This window comes from Cydia amplana, chromosome 20 (genome assembly GCF_948474715.1).
Source record: "Cydia amplana chromosome 20, ilCydAmpl1.1, whole genome shotgun sequence".
Taxonomy (NCBI): Eukaryota; Metazoa; Arthropoda; class Insecta; order Lepidoptera; family Tortricidae; genus Cydia; species Cydia amplana.
In genome coordinates this window covers 11,327,611-11,353,080 of record NC_086088.1, presented here as the reverse complement: position 1 = coordinate 11,353,080, position 25,470 = coordinate 11,327,611, and the positions used below count along the sequence as shown (strand labels likewise).

Below are 25,470 nucleotides of genomic sequence, written 5' to 3'. Positions count from 1 at the left end.
ATTGAACATCGAAAGCTTATACAGACACACAGATAGCCGCAGCGTTAAATATAATAATATATTTTCATAACAAAACTTTCGTCAGACACAGTTATATTAGATATATTAAAACGCACTCACGTATGTTAAGTTTATTTAATTGCTCAAAATGTTTCGCTCCGTAGGAGCTTCTTTACCGGGAGCACGCGTTGGCGGACCGACGCAGACTGCGGGCTGCAGCGCTCAGCGATCAATTGCTCGGCGCGGGCGACGGGCCGTTGAAGAAGCTCCTCGATATGGAGCGAAACATGTCGAGTAATTATCAACTTACGGGAATGACCTGTTTCAATATGTCTAATATAGTAATTTATTTATAAAAAAAGAGAAAATAAAAGACGAATTGAAGAGAGAACGACACTGATTCACACGTCAAGAGCTCACACTTAACTATTTTCTTCATGCAAGTCGCGTCAGACCTAGTTTTTAAATTTAAACTGAAATAGATGGCATATACTAAAGAAAATGTGATCTAGGCCTCCTAAACACCATCCATGATAACTTTGCACTGACTTGGCATTAACAATGCATACATATCCCATAGAAGTGACATAGCTCTTGGCAGGAAAACTTAAGCGTGGGCTGACTATGCAAGCCTAGTATGGAACTTGTACCTAGCATTTCCATATTAGTATCCATTATACCCCCTAGGTCATTCACCTCAGTACCTGTCCCAATTTCCTCAGCATATGCAATCTTGAATGATTCTACATTAAAACAGTACAAATCAAAATTGAAAATAATTTGATTTGTCTTATAGTTTTACATTAGTGACAGTAGCGATAGTCAAGTATCTACGTACCAAAATAATCCTTCTGCTAGCACTATTACTACTTTAAACGGGAATCAACAACGAAGAGCACAGGCTAGAAACTACCTACTATTAGATCGAAGATAGACGCACAGACAAGGGTACTATATATAGGTATATACTCGATAGCTTCTTGATATAGAAGTGGCAACTAACATTAAGATACAAGGAGAGCTCAGAGGTGAACTTTGGAACATTGGTCGTGTCAAAATGATATCAAAATCGACAGGTCCGACTGAATCTTATATCTATTATTGTTTATTCCGAATAGCTACAAACAACCTTTAACTATGATTGCCATGCACATACATAGAACTATCTGTTGTAATATGATAAACAAACATTGGATTTTAGGGGGCAAAGTTAAATGATAGGCAGGGAGTTCATAAAAGCATCGGTAATTTTGTCGATATAGGAACTCCTCACCTGTTATTTAATTTTGCTCCCTAAAATCCCACGTCTGATGATAAACCTAAGCTAGTCACACATACAACGTGAAATACAAAGATATACATTAGTTTTAAGAGAGTGATGTTTGCAAGTATGGACGGGAGCTCAGAGAAGCGATGCCCATCAGTTGTCCAACAGATCAATGAATCAGGACATAATTGTGGTTTCATGTTCATGTTGCAAGAGCTAATGCTATGCGTGCTCGAAATTAGGTCCTATCGAAACAAGCTATGAAAATATACATATGTGTGCAGTAGAGTGCGAGAAAATATTGATTCTTATACATCAGAAAATAGAGTAGCATTCTCGATAAATAATCAGAAATTATTGTTGTATTTTAATATTTACATGTGTGTGTATATTGAATAGTATTTCTGATTTCGCAATAGATATTGAAGGTAGGATATAATTGACCAGAATACAGTATAGATAGGTACTTAAAGGAAACGCAGAAAGGAAGTAGAAAGAAATGATAGTTTAGATCTAAAGCGTGATGTTATAGAACGGATGAACGCTGTTTTAGTGTAAATACATGATGTGCTGATCGAATGCGAAGCGATCACAGTCCTAGAAGAGAGACCGGTATGCGTGATCGAAGTCGAAGGAAGCTATTACCAGAGAAGTGTTTCGCTCGGCGCCGGCCTAGCGTTTGTTTATTATTTATATATCACAGCTTTTGACGATAACAAATCTTTTGCATTTGCAGCGTTATACGTGGAGATAATTATCCGAACAACCGGCTCTGTGTCCTTCTCGGTCGTACTTCGCCGTTCAAAGTGTTCAAACTGTCGCACCAAAGGGCAAGATCGCTCGAAGAATTCGCTCTCACTACGTAACATTATATCCCTAAGCATTAAAACATCGATAAAACATTAGATTCGACCGTCGCGTGCCTGAACGTAAACGCGATGTGTGGGTCTCTGATATCTACAACTTTACATTACTCTAAACGAACATCGATCTTATATTAAAGGCATGCAGAACAAAATGGACAAGGGCGGCGATCCGCGCGGTTCCTATTATATGTTCGATGTGGACAATAAGGCTAGGTCGGTTACAGGTACACCTAAACTGAATACACAGACACAACACCGAGTAACACTGCAAAAGCACGCATGCAAGAGAGTCGAGGCAATAGTTGAAGTCGCGAAGGAGCGATCCGACCGAGGCCGGGGAATTTGGATGAAACAAATATCCGTAAAGACCTAATACATTGTTATTTCAATGTAGCCGCTGGCAGAGAGAGAGAGAAGTATCGTAAACACAGTCGAGTATTGAAACAACTACACGCGTGCTAAGTCTTCCTATATTACTTATTTCCCTCTTTAATAATAATACACCGTTTCGTCTAGTTGTATTTTATATTATTTCCTCTTTACACTTAAATAACAATATATCACAAGCGTCAACATATAAAACTGGTATGTTTCACATTTCACACGGGCCGCCGCGACGCGGTGCGTGCACGCGCACACACGCACGGGTCACGCACGCACGGATCACGCACGGCACGCACGCTTACGCACGAGCGCCGCTGCGGCAATGACTTTTTGACCTTGCTGGAACGCGCTTTAAGTACATATCGGTTGATCGAGGGCTCACATTAACTTTTATGAATGTATAAAAATATTATTGCTTATTATCAAGCACCAACGCGCCTCTAGCCAACTACGTTCCGAAAAAATTTAGAATTCGAATCTCTCCTACGAATTTGAGCGCGAATGATTATCCGAACGAAATCGTCCTGGGCGGGAGGGAGATGTGTTTGGGTGAAACATCGTAACAGTGACCTTAGCACAGCTACATCATGTATTCGGTTAATATAATAATAAACGTGGCGCCATGCGGCGGCCATTTTGTGGTGGCGGCCATTTTGCGACGGCAGCCATCTTGTCGCCGGCGCCAGCGCTGCGCGCTCACTGCATCACGCACTTACTCTCGATCTGCGATTTTAGTTCGTTAACTTGCGTTTCGATGGTGTTTTTCAATTCTGAAACATTACAAAGGAAATTGTTACTAACTTGAATCGTATAAGAAAGTTAGTTACTTATTTTAATCTAATTTTCAGGGTTCCGGTGACAAAATGGCAGAAACGGAACCATTACCTTCAGATTCGTCATCGGTATATTTTGCAGTAGTAGTTAAGATTTAAAAAATATATTTCTAAAGGGGTGTTAATGGTGCTTATCCCGACATGTAGGTATTTTGTGAGCAGTTTCTATAATAATGTGGATTATTTTATCGATTCAGTGTTTGTTAATTCTTATAAACGGCCGAGCCACATGTATTCTCGACGTCTATAGCCTCACAGACCTAGTATTAATGGTAGGTACTCATTCTTCAATTCATCCTGTTCTACTAGCTCAGCCTCAGAGCTCCTAGGACATCTTCCTCATGAGGGGGTTGTCGGGCTCCTCTTTCTTAGGGACCGTGTAATGGTGGGAACTCATTAATTACGTTCGTGGTCACAGGCAGACTGGCGAGGAATTGTGTCAACATTTTCTTGCCGCGCGGGTTTTTCTTACACGATTAAAAAAAATCCCGTGGTAGTTATAAAAGTATAAATATAAAATATAAAAGTATAAAATTAATTCATCCTAGTCTTCTAGCTTAGCCTCACAGCTCCTAGGGCATCTTCTTCCTCATGAGGAGGTTGTCGAGCTCCTCCTTGGGGATCGTGTAATGGTGGGTACTCACTAGTAAATTCATCCTGTTCTACTAGCTCAGCCTCAGAGCTCCTAGGACATCTTCTTCATGTGGGGGTTGTCGGGCTCCTCCTTGGGGGTTGTGTAATGGTGGGTACTCACTAGTAAATTCATCCTGGTCTACTAGCTCAGCCTCAGAGCTCCTGGGGCATCTTCTTCCTCATGAGGGGGTTGATGGGCTCCTCTTTCTTGGGGGTTGTGTAATGGTGGGTACTCACTAGTAAATTCATCCTGGTCTACTAGCTCAGCCTCAGAGCTCCTGGGGCATCTTCTTCCTCATGAGGGGGTTGATGGGCTCCTCTTTCTTGGGGGTTGTGTAATGGTGGGTACTCACTAGTAAATTCATCCTATTCTACTAGCTCAGCCTCAGAGCTCCTAGGACATCTTCTTCATGTGGGGGTTGTCGGGCTCCTCCTTGGGGGTTGTGTAATGGTGGGTACTCACTAGTAAATTCATCCTGGTCTACTAGCTCAGCCTCAGAGCTCCTGGGGCATCTTCTTCCTCATGAGGGGGTTGATGGGCTCCTCTTTCTTGGGGGTTGTGTAATGGTGGGTACTCACTAGTAAATTCATCCTATTCTACTAGCTCAGCCTCAGAGCTCCTAGGACATCTTCTTCATGTGGGGGTTGTCGGGCTCCTCCTTAGGGGTTGTGTAATGGTGGGTACTCACTAGTAAATTCATCCTGGTCTACTAGCTCAGCCTCAGAGCTCCTGGGGCATCTTCTTCCTCATGAAGGGGTTGATGGGCTCCTCTTTCTTGGGGGTTGTGTAATGGTGGGTACTCACTAGTAAATTCATCCTATTCTACTAGCTCAGCCTCAGAGCTCCTAGGACATCTTCTTCATGTGGGGGTTGTCGGGCTCCTCCTTGGGGGTTGTGTAATGGTGGGTACTCACTAGTAAATTCATCCTGGTCTACTAGCTCAGCCTCAGAGCTCCTGGGGCATCTTCTTCCTCATGAGGGGGTTGTCGGGCTCCTCTTTCTTGGGGGTTGTGTAATGGTGGGTACTCACTAGTCAATTCATCCTGTTCTACTAGCTCAGCCTCAGAGCTCCTAGGACATCTTCTTCATGTGGGGGTTGTCGGGCTCCTCCTTGGGGCTTGTGTAATGGTGGGTACTCACTAGTAAATTCATCCTGGTCTACTAGCTCAGCCTCAGAGCTCCTGGGGCATCTTCTTCCTCATGACGGGGTTGATGGGCTCCTCTTTCTTGGGGGTTGTGTAATGGTGGGTACTCACTAGTAAATTCATCCTGGTCTACTAGCTCAGCCTCAGAGCTCCTGGGGCATCTTCTTCCTCATGACGGGGTTGATGGGCTCCTCTTTCTTGGGGGTTGTGTAATGGTGGGTACTCACTAGTAAATTCATCCTGGTCTTCTAGCTCCGCCTCGGCCGCCAGCTCCTCGGGCGTCTTCTTCTTCCTCATAAGGGGGTTGTCGGGCTCCTGCTGTTGCTGTTCCACCACCTCCTCTTTCTTGGGGATTTTGTACTGGAAACAGGAAAGGAAAGCGTTAGGTACAGTGTTTGACTTTGAATGTGACATCAGATTTCTGGGCCCGTCGCATTAAAAAACGAGACCAAAGTATTGCAGTTTTTTTCTACCAGTTTCTTTTTATTACGCCTTAGGTATTACGCTCATTACGCGTGGCGGTGTCCTGTCACTGTGCAGTGGAGTTAACGACAAAAAATCGACAGAGATAGGACTGTTAGAACCCTGCCTGGTTATTCCATATTGTATGGAGTTCTGAAGCAATAAAATTAACAATTGATTAGCAATTGAGAGAGTGCAAATCCGTTTTAAAATGGCAGCTAATTCAGAAAATTAACCGATAGATGTTTTGAATTTCATGCCGTGGTAAGCCCCGAGGTGAGATCAACATGGTGGATTTATCTTGTGTCAATTTTAATAAAGAATATAAAAAAACGTGTTAAAGTTTTAAAACTAGTGGAGGACTGAATAAAGACCCGCAAGGAAGATGAAGAATAAAGATAATTTGAGATTCACAAACAAATAAATACAAGAATCCAAAACATAATTAATAAATATGCGTGTATCATGAAATTTATTCAACTCATTATATACTTGAAAGTACATATATAGAATATGTCCTATAAGTATATATACCTACATATTGCCAAATAATGACGGATATATATTTTAAGATTTAATCTCCTCAGGGCCTTTAGCTCCGTCCCCAAATAAGATCAGTTGGGGCATGTGCTCCCATTGGACAAGTGCGACTTCTTTAGATTACAAGAATGGCAAAAGAGTTGAGGCCTTTTTACAGCATCTACCCAGAGTGCACTCCTCCTTTTAGTCACTGAGAAAAGTGTGACTATTTAATACGAAAAAAGGCCCATGAATCTTACGCCGTACCTGTATTGTAGGGAGACGCACTTGTACCGTAGGGGTACTTACCACAGCTAACTTTATTCTATTTGGAACAGCTGACCTGTTTACATTTGCACTTCCGCTTGCATTTGGGTGAGTTGGTGACAAGTGGCCCCAACTAAGGGAGAAAAGAGTTTAATAAAGAATTTTGGATTTAAATGAGATTTTGTTAAATTAAACTGTTTCGTGTGTCAACATGCAGTTCAATTATTTCAAAGAAAATATTTAAATGACTAAAAGTAAAAATTGGGTAAATTTTGTGGCTCGATTTTACAGAATAAATCAATCCTAATATAGTTCTAAACCTTGACAATTTGATAATGGTTTTTCAAGGCAGAAAAGGAAAAAATAATACTAATCAAGACAATTCTAACAAACCGAATTAGGTTGCGTTGTTTTATCACAGAGTTCCTATGGCCACCTCCTCTTTCCATCGTTAGATCAGCTCGATGATACCATAATATTGAATTGTCGGTCAACTTACATACCTATTTCAAATTTCAGCTCAATCGAATAATGGGTCTAATTTTGCAAGATTTGTAGAGTAAACATAGAGTCTGTGCGGAAAGAGAAGAGTTCCGGAATGAATTGGGTCTCATATATTCCACGACAAACATTGTAAGTGAAATAAAAGCTTGTAATAATATCCTTATCCCAGTGTTTCTAGAAATAAAGCCCAACCTTGTTATTCCAAGACTAACAACCCAGCAAAGGCAATAAGAATGCGTTTTGGGAATCCATGACATTTCGAACGGGAGAGTTCGATATTTGAGTGTATCGATGAAATTGGTTGAATTATAGTGGCCGAGCCGCTGCTCCCGACTTGCCCTAATTTCCCCGAGGAAAAGCTCAAAGGTTTACGTTAGTATGGAGTTTGTAGTATTGCAACTTGGGAAATATTTTTCAGTAGATGCTATTTCTCATTTTTTGGTGGCAGTGATGAGTATTAATTGTAAGAATAAAATTACAAATATAAAGCCCGCTGGTTAAAATATTAAGTTAAAAGTTAATATTGTCGAACAACAATAAGTCAAATGTCTTTGTGTACGGAAATTTTATTATAATCGGAAAATATTTTGATTGTTGTCTTGATAATCTGTTTTTGACCATCAAGATTTAAAACCATGTTAGGATTGGCTATAATTATGGTGTCATTCATGTTTGTCAAATCTAACAAGCAGATTATAATCGTTTTTCCTATCTGCAAATTTGACGGAAGCCGTTTTTATAAAAAATAAGAATTACATATAAATATTAGTACTTAATTCTTAAGATATAATAAAAGCTTAAAAAACAAAGCCATATTAAAAATTGAACTCAGTCCTGAAACAGTCTTTTTTTAATCCGATTGTTCCAATAATGCTCCTCCGGGATCTCATTACTACAGTAACAAGGCCCACGAGGCTAAGACAATTTTAATTGTGCCGGGCCTTATAAAATGAACATGATATTTAATCTTGCCGACGATATTGCGAGTTTGCGGGGAAGATTTTTTTATAGACTTACGGCCCGATTCGAACTTTAAGATATGGATTTGATATGTCAGTGTCAAATGTGACGTTTCTTCAAACAAAAATGTCACTTTTGACACTGACACATGAGACACATCTAATCAATATCGTTATTGACGTACCTATCTTAAGTTCGAATCGGATAGCTATGCAATCTTGAGGTTCAGAACTGCGGGCATAATCAAGATGATAATCGTTTGCGCTACAATAACGAAACGCATTCTGTCTCTCTATCACTCTTCGATACTAGTGTGATAGAGTAACAGATAGCGTTTCGTTCTCGTAGCGCAAACGTTTGTCATCTTGGCTATATAGGCCTGAAGGCCTCTGACTACCCACATCTCGATTCTTGCCCCAGCAACCACAACAAAGACCCACTTTCGGGGCATGAGAAATGAAAACAATATTTCGTTCCAATTTTGTACTTATTTCAATATTGTACCTACTTATAGTTAGTTACACAACAGTCATAAAACGTTTAACAACAGCCATCGCCTCAAAGCGCGCTCAATATTCGCGTCGCTCCGTTTTAATTACGCGTAGAAAGCTTTTAATGTCATTATGGAGTACGGAGCGAGACATCAATGGCTGCACTTTAGGTACAGTTGGCAACAAGTTCTTGTAAACCTTATGTAACCAGCCGTGAGAAAACGGAATGAAACTCAAGTCATTTCAGTCGCATAAGTGCTCCGTGAACATAATTTTGTACGGAGCACTAAAAACGTGACAGGTGTTCGGGACTCAAGTATAACCTACTCATATTCATCTTCCTCGCGTTGTCCCGGCATTTTTTGCCACGGCTCATGAGAGCCTGGGGTCCGCTTGGCAACTAATCCCAGGAATTGGCGTAGGCACTAGTTTTTACGAAAGTGACTGCCATCTGACCTTCCAACCCAGAGGGTAAACTAGGCCTTATTGGGATTAAGTAGTCCGGTTTCCTCACGATGTTTTCCTTCACCGAAAAGCGGCTGGTAAATATCAAATGATATTTCGTACATAAGTTCCGAAAAACTCATTGGTACGAGCCGGGGTTTGAACCCGCGACCTCCGGATTGCAAGTCGCACGCTCTTACCGCTAGGCCACCAGCGCTTCTAGTGTGACAGGTGTTCGGGACTCAAGTAAACCTACATAATATTTAAAACTTTCGCGTTTTGAACACATATTAACTCACATTTATAGACGGGTCTATCGCGAAATTTATTTAATTACCTTTATTTACCGACATTTCGACACAGGTTTCACTGGTAAAGGTAATTAAATAAATTTCGCGATAGACCCGTCTATAAATGTGAGTTAATATATATATAACCTACAGCCAAAAAAGGCAAAACCTTTTCCAAAAAGAGCCTAAAATTAAGCATAAACCGGCGCTGTATGAACCTAGTAATATTTTTCACTGGTAAAGGTAATTAAATAAATTTCGCGATAGACCCGTCTATAAATGTGAGTTAATATATATAACCTACAGCCAAAAAAGGCAAAACCTATATATGTTCACGTCCACAACTTTCATTTTGTAATTGTAAGGGATAGAATAATATCCCGGAGTCCCTAGAGGGCGGCCCTTTATTACACGCAAAGAGAGGAACATGAGAATGTTATAATAAAATATAATGATATATTATGTTTTTGTATAATGATAAGCAAATAGCACTAAATGGGCCCGATCCGGATTTTGTAATAGACATCTATTAGATATCTTTTAGACATCGCCAAGATACGATAACGATATGTTTAAGATCTAACCTGTCAAATTTGACATTTGCACGATTCTGGAGATACTCTTGAACGATTTCCACAAGATATTACTTAGAGATCGAATTCACATCTAATAGATATCTAACACTGTTCAAAATACTACCTATACATGTGTCTATATATGCAGATTTGTCTCCCCCCCACACCTCCGGCCCGCGCGGTCCTCTAATTAGTTGACACCTATTTGGACAGACAGACGAAATAAGACATGCACCTAAACACCTGTGTGGTGCTCCGCGAACGTTGTGAATTTCGGATACCTGGAAGAATCCTGTGCCCTGGCCGAGTCCTCTGTGCGGATCACAAGCCCCGGTGAAACTGACACTGCTGTCTTGACAAACTGACAAATAATTATTTATCCCAAAATTGTGTACCTACTTGTCCCGTTCTTAAACATTTGGTAGCATTCATCGTAAAAGTGCCATTGGTTGCCCGAATTGCGCTGCAAAAGAGAACTAGTTGAAATCTGAACTATAACATATCTAGAATGGATCTAGTACATGTCGTCTCTTGTGAATATCTTGAAGTATCGTTTCTTCAAACAAACGCGTCACTTTTGACACTTGTTTGACACTGACATATCCATTCCATATCGTTTCAATCTCTAGTATTTGACGTATCTTAAAGTTCGAATATGGCCGTAAGTCTTGTATATGTTTAAAAAAACATAACTTGACCATGACTTAACGTGTTTGTATGTTTAAGTTAGGTACATTTGATATACCTAAGTCACATTTGATTTAAAATATTTTGTTGTTATAAGTAACATTTTAAACTAATAAGGTTTTGCAAGTTAAATTAAATCGAATGTGTTTTTTTCTAACTGTCTTTTTAATGCGTTTTTCGTTTAGGTAAATTACATACCTACCTCATTCGCTTTGGTTTCAGTTCCATAATAACATATATTTCTCAGACAAAGGCCATTTATTCCCGCCTGGGCCACCAGTGGACTTGGTCACTTTTTCTTTAGTGTATGGTATCTATTTCAGTTTATAAAGCCCATATATTTTTCTTAAACTGAAGCTGTTTAAATACACCTTTAGTATAAGAAAATAAACAATGTCCAACTCGATAATTCATAATCAATTTCATAGGATTTTCGGTATAAATACGCAAATGTAATAGTTATTTGTACAACAAGAGATCAAAGTTTGATATTTCTTCGAGTGCTTATTTTGAGTCCCGTGCAAGCGAAAGATTCTATAATAGATTCACGAGCGTAGCGAGTGAATCTAATTTAGAATCTTGAGCGTAGTAAGGGACTCAAAAGCGCACGAGATGTAAATAACTTTGATCTCGTGTAGTTCACAAAACTTTTCACCTCAGCAGTGAGAACATATTAGAGAACCCGAAAAATGTATTCCTTCTTCATCACTTACCTCTATTCACTCATGTTTTCTTAAGATATACCAACAATTAAATTCTCACCTCAGCATCTCGAAAATCGCATTTTGCTCATTTTGTCTCACTCAGTGAGCAAAATGCGATTTTGCTCACTGTTTTTAAGTAGCAAAGTACCCTTGTTCGATCTGCTGAGGTGAAAAATAAATTATCTTTGGATTCTTTTGTCTTTCAACTAAATCTACATTATTATCTAACATAAAGAAACAAACCCGATGTACATATAATATGAAAGTAAGTAGCAATAAAATTAAATTTCAATTAAATTATTCCAAGCCAATAATCCCAACCTTTTAGTAAATAAAATTTAACCTCCAAAGTTTCAGAGTAAAATCAACCGTATTACGCATTGTTATGGTTTCATTTTGAATATAGATAAGCTTTCATTATATTAATCCGTGCAAATCCCTGTGGTATACCCTCCGAATATTTTTATCTAGAATAAAAAGAGCGTAAGAGACGATATTTTTGTTTAGAGACCCGTCAGTTTGGGTAAGAAGGGTATTATAGATAATTTATTATTATTACCGAAGCATAAATTCTAATTATAAAAAGTTTCATTTCTGCTGTTATTTACGTTATTTTTTAAAACGTAATCTTCAGGATTTTTTGAAGTGGAAAGATATTTTAGAATTAGAAAAAAAATGCTTAGTCAATATTATTTTACTTTAAATGTAGGTATAATGTTTAAACGAAAATACAGGGTGCTTCCTATAACAGGAGCAATAAATTAAACTGTAGGCTGTACTCCTCAAACTGACCAACATTTGTTCAACTTTTAAAAATTATGAATCCTTTAGACTTCCACTTTTTCATACAAAATAAATATTGCCTTCAATGTACGCTGACATCAGTGTGTTTGACGTTGCTTGTCACGCTTTAAACATAACAAAATTTGCAATACATTGCGTCTTAGAATAAATTTTAAAGTGTAATAAATATCAAAACCTGAGTTATTTTCAAAAGTTGCTGAACAAATATTGGTCAGTTTGAGGAGTACAGCCTACAGTTTAATTTATTGCTCCTGTTACAGGAAGCACTCTGTATAAGATCGATCGTAATCGTCAAGGTACAATTGACGTCATTGCAAAGACAGATTATAATTATTTGATAATTTTAACTTAATTTAGGTACCTATTAGGTACGTACAGTGTACGTTTTGCTATTTCAGTCAGTCTTGGTACAAAAAGTACTAAGACTGACTGAAGTAGCATGACTAATACAAACGTTTCCGAGGAAATACGATGGAAAACGATTATGCATTACATCTGCATAGGGTTGTTGACACATGTTGAATTTTACAACTAAATCTAGTTAATACATAGAAAATGAGCATTTTATTACAATACATTGGAAACTTTATCAATATATGAAAAAAAAAATACAACAATTAAAAAATACTTTTTTTTTTTAGTTTTACTTCCAAATAGGAAAAAAATAATGGTACCATTCGATTCCTTACATTTTATTTAATAAAATATTGTATAGCTATAATATACATAAACGCAATATTTCACCGACAAAATCGCAATTTCCTTAATTCACATAGTTACATCGAAACGGCTTCCAACGTCACATGGTGACGTCACGATGTATTGCCATTTTGTTAGAAGCGTTTCGTCAGTAAAGTGCGGGTGCCAGCATTTGACCATCATTTGTGACTTTTGTATTGCTTTAAGACAATGGGTCCCATACATACATTAAATTTGATCCTCAAAACAAACCTGGCGGTCTAGCATAAGTTGCGTTCTCGCGCGCGAGTCCATACTTGAAGTCGCGCTTGATGTACCAAAGGGAGTCGCGCACGAGAACGCAACTCATGCTAGACCGCCTGATCGACTGATACCATTAAAAAATACCCTATTATTAAAGAAAATGTTGAACTAGTGAATTTTCTTCGTAGACCCGTCGTCAGGAGCCGAGCTAGCCTCACGGAAGTCAACCTGACTCGATTAGGGAGTCGCGTGGAAACGGACTCCCTACTAGAGTCAATTTCACATCCATGGGCTCCTTCTCTTCTCTTATCTTCTTTCTTCAATATTCTTTCTTCTTAAACCTTTGATCGCCAAGGACGCATCTGACACGCGCAAATTGCTGCTTGCCCTTAGAGTTGGTCAAAGACGCCTAGTCTTAGTAAGATGGCATAAGGGTCAATTTCTGAACACGATTTTTTTTCTGTCCGTGATGAAAATCGCGGGTTAGCATCAGACAATACTTACCAATTTTTTTTTACATAAAGAAGTCACACTTTCACACCGAGTTCCATATGAATTCACTGATTAGTTGGTTTTTAGAGTACACATAAAAATACCTAAAGGCTCAAATTACTACTCCCGTGCCCTGTCCGGAATCTACTTTTGAGCATAATGAAAAATCCTACGAAAAATTCTACATTAGTATCACTAATTTAGTGTCAAATACTTAAACTAGATGATATTTACTATCACTGAGCACATATACTATTAACTTCATTGTGGTAAATAACTCGTGATCGATGTTTAAATTTTGTCCGAGCGCGCGAGTAAAATTTCGTCGGCAAAACTCAAAGGGCTCTGACAGCCGACGTTTGTATTTGAACCGCCTCGTATCCCGCCTCACCTGTACTGGCAGTATTCGGCTGTCTCTCAAAGCAAGCGGATGTAAGTCAAGCCGCGGCGTGTTCGAGCAAATCGCGTAAGTATTTCGGAATCCGGGTGGGCGACAATTTTTTTCTAATTTCGATGCCCCTTATAAATTTTATTTTCCACATAGCTTTTCAATAGCAATTGTCATATTTAGGAGCCCTTTATGTATCTTTATGTAAGCGATAACATAACAGTTTGGTCAAACACGATTTAAATTTTTGGCGATTTTTTTTATTACGAATTCTAATTTCCGTGCCCTAATTCCCATAACAAATTTACCTAAAACAGCTGATTAAGTGGCACGGGAATTAGAAAGTATTACATATATTGTCAACAAATCTTTTATTGGGGGCACTGTAAGTTAATTGGCAATGTTTACGTCATATTATTATTACTTATATATATTGGCATTGAATATATATTATATGTAATAATAATACGACGTATATCTTTCTATTTTACATTTAAGGAAATCTTAAAGAATGCACAAAAATCTGTGAATAGTTTTTTAGTATAAGTACTATAGTACTTACATACAGGATCGACCCGAATAACCCGGGCAATTTTAATACGTAAGGTAAGGTGGGGTAAGACGACACCGGGGTAAGACTATCACTTGTATGGAATCCTTGTACTGTTAGTCTTGCCCCACCTTACCTTATTCATTGATCATATTATAACATTAAAATATTATATAAACATAAAACTATTTCTGGAATTATTACATATTATAATACCTGTACCTAAGGTTACATGAAACAAAATGAATCACATTTGCAATGTTTTGTTGGCAAGTGGCACGGTCAAAATAACATTTAATTTGAACATGTAATCTAAGAATTAATGCACTTTAAAATCCCTTAGTTTTGTCACTGACACAATCACTCACGATCATCATTATTCTAAGGTACTTCTAGCATACCCACAAGTTCCAAATTTGAAACGTAATTAGGTTTAAGCTTTTTAAGCCAATAAAAATCTAATAATACTGCAATATTAGTCACGTTCTAAAGATCTAATAACTGCATAAATAAGTTTGTAATCCTATAGAAATGTATGCGATAACAAATTTACCTTTTAGTTCTTACAATTAGTAGGGAAAGTAAAGGTACACTACGATGTACGATGTGAGTATGAATAAAGATGTATATAGTTATGATATGTGTATACATAGTATCAGTATGGTATGGGTATGATTACCTGAAAAGAAGGACAGCCTACAAAAAGAGATGGGATCCTATCAAAAACATTACATGTAAAAAGATGCAAGTCTCGCAACGCAGTTCTTCTACTACAAAAAAAGTTTTGAGATGTAATGTGAAACCAAGTCGGTTATTTTAGACAATGCCAGGGGGGTATTAAAACCGTAATACTATTAGATACCTTATTAGGGTTCCGTAGCCAAATGGCAAAAAACGGAACCCTTATGGATTCGTCATGTCTGTCTGTCTGTGATAGTCTTACCCCGGTGATAGTCTTACCCCACCTTACCTCATATGTGGTTAAACAATTGTTTGTGTTATGAATTTATGAAGGCAGCATATTCGATTTCTTCAGATTAACTTACACAATAACTTCTTCTCTCTGTGCCCCTATTTATTTCTTAGTATCATTTCCTATACGGCCATAAAGCAGATCATACACCTTGTACCTATCTACATGCAGATACATAATGACACTTTTTAATGAATAGTTTTGTATGTAAGGCGGACATGTTTACGCAACTACTTAAAGTATTGTTTTGAAATATATATATTTTACTAAGAAAGAGAGATTAGTTGCCATTAAAATCAAGGAAACTATTAGTCAAATACGTAGTTTTTAGTGTATCATACTTTCGTAGATTTGTCGTCCGAAACTAAAATTAAAGTAGATAAATATGTTCGATGCCGCTTCAGTATGGTTGAAGTATATTATTGTAGATTAAAATATACATAAATAATAGTTTTAACTACCAAAATAAGCTAAGAAAACAATTCCTGTGCAATGTTCTAATTTCCGTGCTAGTAAAATCTAATTCCCATGGACACACTAATTTCCGTGCCCTGACCAAAATTTTAAATTGAAATAACTTTTATAGTTTTATGAATATTTTTACCCCATAAGAAAATTAATGTTTATTATATTTTTTATCAAATTATCAGCATATTTTTTTTTGTGTAATGTTGGTATTTCAAAATTCCATGGGAATTAGACAAAAATGCTCGTTTGGTGAAATTGACCCATATAGTCTAGAAATTGGGACGGGTTCCACCATGGCGGGGTGGCCAAGGGGTTTAAGGCGTTAGCCCGGATTGCTAAAGATGCCGGTTCGAATTCGGCCTTCACCACTGGAGGTCTTCCTCACTGTTTCTTTAATTTATGACATCTATTTCAGTTTATAACCAAATATGTTGTTTTCAAATGTGTGAGTTGCTATAAAAATACTACAATTCAAAGCCTTTTCAAGGGTTCCCTCGAGATCTCCAAGGTCTCATTAACTTGACTTGATGACTATGACAATCAAAAATTTCGAGGAACAACCTTTAAAAATTCTTACAAATTTTCTTTCTGGAAATGGAAAATTTTGTTTCCCGTACAAAATATATGACCAGCTTCTAAAGTTATTACATGTTGTGGACATTTTCGGATACTTACCGACGGCACAACAATAACTTTAGTAAAATAAAATAGAACCCTCTTACATACTTATACAAAAAACAAACAAATTCATTACTCGCAAAATAAGGGTAAATTACAATACATGTGTATAGTGTCATTCTTTGGAACTTGCTAACTATGTAAACAAACCGCCATATTGAAATTGTTTGTGAATTATGAATTTACTTTACTAGTGACTTTTGTTTACATAGTTAGCAAGTTCCATAGAATGACACTTTAGATATCACCTTTACCAACTGTCTATATACATACGATTAGTTACGTAAATATGCGTCAGCTTGGTGAAACAACCTCAGTTTCTGATAAACACAAGGGTCAATGAACTTAACCCCCCCGCTGCCCGGCACTAACCCTGTTACAAAGCCATCAGACAGGGAATTGCCACCGTCCTTCGATATCCTTACTTAAACCTATAGTGGCGTTCGGAAGATTGTGTGTACAGTCGCCATCAGATATATCGGAGCGGGCGAGGCGCTCAAAAATATCTGAACACGACTATAATGCTTTGACAATAGAGGCGTGTTCAGATATTTGTGAGAGCCTCGGTCGCTCCGATGTATATGATGGCGACTGTACAAGAAACATGTCTTGGTACTTGTAACGCTACTTTTATCGGAATTAAAGTAAGTAGTTGCTTTTTTTAAAAAAGAAGGAAATGCGACCTATGCCTCATTTTTCTCTCTGAAGACATTAAAGAAAATATCATCACGCAAAATTATGTTTATGTATTAACCACTGCTATGTCCCGTCGTTTTTTTTCGAATTTTAATTATTATAGAAGTTATCTAAAAGTTTAAAAATATATATGGATTTGTTTTTGGCTCCTCTTACAATAAAAAAACACGAGAAAAGTCAAACGAAGGGGCTTAGAATAGATAATAAGTAGGTATATGGTTAAATACAATTAATTGTGTAAACATAATTACGATAATGTGAATATGCATCACGCTCGCAGGTTTTATACTAGAGATGCCCCAAATAGTGGTTTTGGCCGAATACCGAATATTCGGCCCCTCTCTCGACCGAATACCGAATATTCGGCATGAGTCACAATTATTATGAACATTGATCGCTAACAAAGCTCAACGTTAGATGACGTTAGCTAAGATATATTTTTGTTGAACAGCGTTAATAAATAGAGTCAAACAAAACAGACTCATGTAAAAATAAACAGTTTTTTTTATCAACAAATGCTCAAAAAAAGGTCTTCGTATTTAACAACTTTCCAAGAACCCATTCTAAATATACCTACGTAGTTTTTGGTTATTTTTATTGTGCAATTTTTATTTTTAAGTAGGTGCAACAGATATTCGGTATCCGGCCGAATAGTAGGCAACATTCGGCCGATTCGGCAAAGTGGCCGAATAGGCCGAATACCGAATAGTTGCCGAATATTCATGGCATCTCTATTTTATACCACATATATCAAAATCAAATCAATAACACATCTTATACCTAAAGGCTGAATGCCGCCATGGAAGTGTATTCTGATTGTAAAAACCGGCTATGAATTTGATCGTAACGTAATTTTTGACACTGACAGATTATATTCATAAGTTTCATAACCAATCCAGACCAAATTCATAACCGGATACTACAAGCAGAATACGCCTCCCGGTTTATGAACAGTAGTCAAGACCCGTTAACAGGGTTAGGAGCCTATCAGTGCGGAAATTGAGCTAAGAGCAGGGGGAGGGTTAGGTTGTAACACTTTGTTCGTCTAGTTTTGATCATCACAGGGCTTTCTAGGATACCTAACATACGAACCTGCTTTAGCAAAGGATCTTTTTATAATTGAATTAATTTGTAGATGTTCTTACTCATTGCTTATATAGCATTATGTTTTTATATATAATATCTGGGTGACCGAGCTTCGCTCGGAAAACATAAAAAAACTCGAGAATGCGCGTTTTCCCAGAGATAAGACCTAGCTAGATCGATTTTTCGCCCCCAAAAACCCCCATATAGCAAATTTTATCGAAATCGTTAGAGCCGTTTCCGAGATCCCCGAAATAAATAAATAAACAAGAATTGCTCGTTTAAAGGTATTAGATACATATATTGTAACTTTTGATATATTCCATACTGTATTATCCTGTATCACATACTGTGCTTTGATATCATAGCGTGTACTGTGTAACATATTATTATATTCAGTTTCTATTTGCGAGTTCCTATTATAATTGGCTCTGTAATGCTATTTAAAATGTTAAACAAATATTTCCTAGCTGTTGGAATTCCTTGTATAAATAAATAATACGTCGGTGGCAAACAAGCATACGGCCCGCCTGTCGGTAAGGGGTCACTGCAACTAATGGACGCCTGCAACTCCAGTGGTGTTAGATGCGCGTTTCCAACCCTTTAAAAACCTGTACAATCACCTTCAATGTGACTCTCCGAAGGTCGCAAAAATTTGCTCTAATACGATCGTGTCAGATATTTTTGCGGCCTTCGTCGTGTAAAATATTATTTCTGGTGACTGTACATTACATACCCTCTTTGGAAAACCCTATACTTACTGTAGTCCCTCGAGAAAACCTCGGCAACCCTGCCTGTTTTCAACGTTAAAACTAATGAAAGTATATTAATTTTTGAAATACAACATCATACATTAGGGGTTACCCTTATTTGGTATTACCTTATCATACTTAATTTTTAACCTTAAAACCAATGAAATACAGTTGTAAAACGTATATTCATTTCTGAAATACACGAACCCTATCGTACATTAGGGGTTATCCTTATTTGGGATTACCTTATCATCGGGCCCAGTTGTCCAAACCGTAATAAACATGCTAAAACGCCACGAGGCACATTGGAAGTTGGTTTTATTGTTATCAACTTATCACATACAAAAATAACGATAAGAGAGTTTATTGTAGGTAGTTACACAAATAAGTACATATATTTATATACATTATTAAATTGTACAACGGGACTTAATCGCGTATCTAAGTTTTAAGATTTACCTCCGACGTTTCGAGGACGGCGTTGTCCCCGTGGTCTCGGAGATTAAGTCCCGTTGTACAATTTAATAATGTGTAAAAATCGTGAAAGTTTAAATCAGTGTATATTTATATAGTATTATTCCACATTAGATTCGATCAAATTTGGCTGGTTGAGATTCACAACTTGTCCTGAACCAAATGTATGTAGGTTTCTGTTGAGTTACGAAATACCACATATTCTCGTAACTCAACAGATTTTTATGATGAAATTGCGCTTATATTGTAAAGTATAGAGAACTATTTATCCACCAAACTTCATAGAAACTGCGCTTATATTGTACACTGTACAGTATACAGAACTATTTATCCACTAAACTTCATCGAAACTGCGCTCAATATTGTGCTGTATAGATAACTATTTATCCACCAAACTTCATCGAAACTGCGCTCAATATTGTGCAGTATAGAGAACTATTTATCCACCAAACTTCATCGAAACCTGACGAAAAAATATACAACAAAAAAAAATCTACCCCTATAATAATATTAGGATTGTCCCTTCTAAAAGCTAAGTATCACAAAGCATATCATGGCAAATATGGCGCACACGAAAAGGCATCCAAAACAAATATGCCCCGTAATCCCCAGTCGGCAGATAAGCGAACAGGGACCTTTGAAATATGGCCTGTTGTTTTGTAAAAACGTTGCGCTACTAAGGCAACTCGAATGTCGGTTGTGGGCCCGATTCGGATTTTGTAATAGACATCTACGTGGCTCATACTGAAAGTTTCTGGATTCTGATATATGTGAAAACTTATTTTTTCTAAGTGGCCAGTCCAGGAATTTTCAGTATGACCTAAGTATTAGATATCTTTTAGACATCGCCAAGATACGATAACGATATGTTTAAGATCTAACCTGTCAAATTTGACATTTCCGCGATTTTGGAGATACTCTTGAACGATTTCCACAAGATATTACTTAGAGATCTAATTCACATCTAATAGATATCTAACACGATCTATCGTAAAAGTGACATTGGTTGCCCGAATTGCGCTGCAAAAGTGAACTAGTTGAAATCTAAACTATAACGTATCTAGAATGGATCTAGTACGTGTCGTCTCTTGTGAATATCTTGAAGTTCGAATACGGCAGTAAGGCAACTCGAATGTGGGTTGTGTCTATGAAATAAATTATTTGTAAGGCACTGAAGGTTATAATCGCAACGCGCAGCGTTACCACGTGTGCTCGATCGCGCGGAGATGTATTAAATGCGCACATACCGGAAAATTGCCATCGAGCGAAGACAGGCGAGAGTCATTTACACAAAAAGAGGTAGCTACGTCACTGTTTATTATTTTACGTCATTATTTTATTTATCTTACTTCCTGGCCAAGGCAAGACGTAAAACTTTAGACAAACCACGGGCGGTAATTCGTAAAGCCCCAGATCGCATATTTATGGCCCTCACCTTCGGTTCGGGCCACAAACACCTGCGATCTGGAGCATTCACGAATTCACCTCCCTAGGTATGTAATGTACTATTATTATCTTTGTGGAAAATGCACGTTCATCCGTAATTCTATAGTTAGGTAGGTACTAGGTACTCATTAAAAAATTCTGATCTTCCAAACTTTATTTTTTACCGGGAAAGAAATCAAATAATTTTTATTTAAAAGTGTAGTATATATAATTAGTAGTAATCACTTTATTGTACACAACACAGGTTTACATAAAATTTCCAGAAATAGAGGAACAAAGGCGAACTCATCCCTATAAGGGATCTCTTCCAGCTAAACTATTTAAGTGTTGTCGGGTTAAGCGTCTAAGGATTTTACATGTTATCTTATTTCCTGAAAACGGTAAATGGGCATCATCATTTAAATAAAATAAAAAAACTTAATTGTTATCTGTTCATCTCGACATACCAATATATACTTTTATATGCGGGCATGATGATAACAATTAGAGATGAGATCTCAAATCATGGGGGCCTACATATACAGGACTATGGCCGTAAACACAATGTCTGCGTTACCACTGGTGCTCAATCACGCGTCGCAGCGTTACCACTGGCTCGATCGCTCGTCGACGTGTGAAATGTTCGCGAACCGGAAAATTGCCATCGAGCGGTGACAGGCGAGAAAATGGCGGCGAGATTTAGGTGCTTTGTTCGTTACATACTTGTTTATTGAGCGATGCGTTAAGTTTTGTAGCCGTAAATCTAACACGGAACCGGTTTGAACGTAGTTTTGATCCGTTGTCACACTTTTACTGTTCAGCATTTGTATCGAATAAAATATAGATAGATAGAATACTCTTTATTGGCACACCTCAGTAAAAAGATACAAACGAAAAGAACGATTGATTATATGTAGAGGCAGACAACAGGCGGTCTTATCGCTAAAGAGCGATCTCTTCCAGACAACCTTTGGGTAGCGGAAACAGAGAAATAATCGAAAAGGTAGGTATTGCAAAACATTATGGAGCCTACGTTTACACACACAATAACATTGAATAAACATACACATATGCGAAATACAAATATTTGTTTTATTCTGTGAATGATACATAATATGAATTTGTTACAGTTTTCGTGACATGTTTTTTTACACGTGACATTTGAAACTTTGCCATACTTATCAGTTATATTCACCTGTCATAGTAATTTGTACCACGAAGCAGACACAAAAAATTATATATGTATGATACGCTCTTATACCGGAACAGAAAACTATGTCATCAAAATGATTTTTAGCCTTAAAGATTTAAATTTTTTGTATGTAGGTGTGTTAGTTTGTAAGGTATGTATTGCCTGAAAATAAATGATATTTGTTTTGAATTAATTTGATTATGGCTCTATAAATAAGATTCTATCAAATATTTTGCACATTTCGTTGCGCAAGATATTAGAGTTGAGTCCGTAAAGATAACGCCAAAAATTTGTGTTCTAAGTAAAGCGAATATTTCTAAAACAGTTTTCCCTCGCAGAAAATGTTTTAAGAGGCTTCATACTCCATTTATCATATTTACTAACTCTGGGAAACTATAAACGACAATGTCAATAAAAATCACAAGCACCATTAAGCGACATGGAGTCGTAACCCATTAAAGATAAAGTGCAGAATGCATTAGCAACACGCTGGTACACGGGTGGGGGGCGCTAATGTGCTTGTAGCGTCAGCAGTAATCTTTTATAATGCTTGAAGCTGAGATGTAGATGCCTTGTTTTTCTTTAAGATTATTGAATAAAGCAGCGACGACATAAATATACATACGAAAGCTTAATTGACTTCGAAAAACTGTCATACCACTGAAATATATTCATTCTGCATTAATATGCCTCCAGCTTTAGTACACAAATTCCAGTAATTTAAAAATGTTTTGGTAAAAAAAATTTACTATATTGTTATTGGTTAATAAAAATCCATACATATGTCAAACCTCTTGCGCGTTTGGACGTTGAAGTTGTCACCATGTGTGTTGTACAGTCACGAGCTTTAATTTGGGACCCACCTAAGGTTGAATATCGTGTAGCAAACTGACGCTATTTAGAGCTAATATTTTAACGCAGTGGTGTCATAATTCATTGACATAATGTTTACCATCGACATTTACTTACGTTTACGTTTCTAGGGGCAACCACTCAATTACGTCAATTTGTGAAATAATATTTTTGAAAATGTCACTTCAAACAGATTATAAAACCGGAGTGATAACTTTTTGCCAAGAGGTTATCATTTCAAGGGTCGATTCGCTATGACTTATAAATGTCTTAATTTGACATTTCAACACCATCGAACTGAAGTTTCAACCTTATTGCATTACGAATGTTCTAACAACATTTAATGGAAATGGGTCCCAAATTACTCGTGACTGTACAGTTGAGTCACTCGCGGGACAATACACGTAGGTAAGGGTAATTTTTAGGGTTCCGTACCCAAAGGGTAAAAAAGGGACCCTATTACTAAGGCTCCGCTGTCCGTCCGTCTGTCTGTCTGTCACCCAGGCTGTATCTTATGAACCGTGATAGACAATTGAAATTTTCACAGATGATGTATTTTTGTTGCCGCTATAACAACAAATACTAAAAAGTACGGAACCGTCGGTTAGGCGAGTCCGACCCGCACTTGTCCGGTTTTTGAGCTCTAGCCTTGAGTTTCTAGACTTATAGTTATTCTAGTTCGTTGAATTAAAGTGTCTTTGTCTGAAGTTAGGAAGTTGGAGATAATTCTTCTCGATAAATGTATCTACAACATTTTTATAAAGAACGGATGATTCACTGCCAAAATGTACCTACGCATAGGTATATTAGGAGTAGGTATACAGGGTGTTGCCTGTAACACGAGCAAATAATTGAAACATATTATATTATACTCCTCAAACTATAAAGTTTTGTTAAACAACTTTTAAAAATTATAAAACTTTAGACTTCCTTTTTTTCATACAAAATAAATATTGCCTTCAATGTACGCTGACATCAGTGTGTTTGACGTTGCTTGTCACGCTTTAATCATAACAAAATTTGCAATACATTGCGCTTTAGAATATACATACTTTAAAGTGTAATAAAAATCAAAACATAAGTTATTTTTAAAAGTCGCTGAACAAATGTTGGTCAGTTTGAGGAGTACAGCCTACAGTTTAATTTATTGCTCCTGTTACAGAAAACACCCGTATGTGTATAACCATCAATATACAAATGTATAAGTAAGCTGCTGACCCTACCTACTAAGTGTTACTCTGTGTAGTGCGAAATGCGAATATTGCTTAATGTTTATTGATTTTGGGGTCAATATACTAATATTAAGAAGAAAAAGTATGTAGTAGGTACATTATTTCGTTAAGTAAATGTAATATACCTACATAGCCCTGTTTGACTGGGCACAAAATAGCACAAAAGCATACGTGCTAGTGATTAATTAAATATCGACTCAAGTGTTATCGATATTGATATGAAACAATTTTCTAAATTATAATAACAAATCGAACTAAACGTTATTAATTAAAAGCGTCAGCTCTTTAATTGCCTACTTTTCCTGTCTGGGTTTGAAGGTGAGATGGTCTATTACTTTCGTAAAATTGATTTTATGAAAATATTTCGATTTGTTCTTTTAAGTAGTCACTCTACTATATTTTAAATTATAAACTGAAATGATTCACTAAAGGAAATGTGACCAAATCCACCGGAGGTCTATTTCAGTTTAGAATGTACGTATTGCATCGTGTGTTGCCTAATAAAGCTCAGTGGCGCCCTCAATAATATACAATTTCTTGTGGGACTGTACAATAATATGAGTTACGTGTTCCACTGCCGTAGCACAATTACTTTCAATTACGCATGCGTGACTACAATCATTTACATCGACATAAGCCTAGAAAGGCATTAACTTTTCAAAGCATCATGTATTATGCAAAAAGGTCGTAAACAATAGTGAATTCCTGTGGAAATACGTCCTTTTATAGGTTGTTGTTATTACTTGGGCGAGTTGCTTCAGCCAATATTGTAAGTTATACATACAGGTATTGGCTTAAAAATAATTGTTAGATTATTTTTCTTACGTACATATATTTTTGTTATATATTTTACGAAAAAATACCGTTTTCGTTCCCATACAAAAAAATTCGGTATCCGATCCCATAGCAGTAAATGAAAAATGAAAATGAAAATATTTATTTCAGACACCAGGTATCCATATTTTTGTCTACACAACTACCTATATTAGTAGATAACAAAGAAAAATAAAATACAACTATAAAAATAAAAATAAACGTTAATGTTAGTAGAACATATAATGCTCATTGGATCTTACATGCATAGACATCCAATGAGCTATAAGAGGGCTATCGACCCTTTCCGCAATCACCTTCAGGAGTGTGTTGGTGCTGCCCCGCACGCGTTGCCACAGGGACGCTACCCTCTTACGCAGCACTGCGTGGAAGCCGTCTGTGCCCACTCGGCGAACATTCCTGACGCGCTGCATCGCCAGGGCAGCCCCAACAAACCCCTGAAGGCGTTGTTGTACTGGACACGCAGAGCACTAAAAGTCTTTTTGGTGTAGTTGCTCCACAGGTTGCACGTGTACAGGTTTTGGCAGTACGTTTTAAATAGAGTAATTTTGACCTCCCGGGAACAGCGTGCAAACCTGCGCGACAACATGTTACCCCTAACCG

The 25,470-nt window shown here is 37.3% G+C and overlaps 1 protein-coding gene across 3 annotated transcripts in view; it reads right to left on the bottom strand.

Annotated features, from left to right (window-relative positions):
- Positions 1 to 790: 790 nt before the first annotated feature.
- LOC134657521 (complexin) overlaps positions 791 to 25,470 on the bottom strand; it is a 138,487-nt gene continuing 113,807 nt past the window's right edge. For all 3 annotated transcript variants that reach the window (XM_063513095.1, XM_063513096.1, XM_063513097.1), the window contains 2 exons: positions 5,357 to 5,489; positions 791 to 3,287 (listed from right to left, as the gene is read on the bottom strand). In XM_063513095.1, coding sequence (XP_063369165.1) covers positions 3,214 to 3,287; positions 5,357 to 5,489 — 207 coding nt within the window. In that variant the 3' untranslated portion in view covers positions 791 to 3,213. The remainder of the gene's footprint in view (positions 3,288 to 5,356; positions 5,490 to 25,470) is intronic.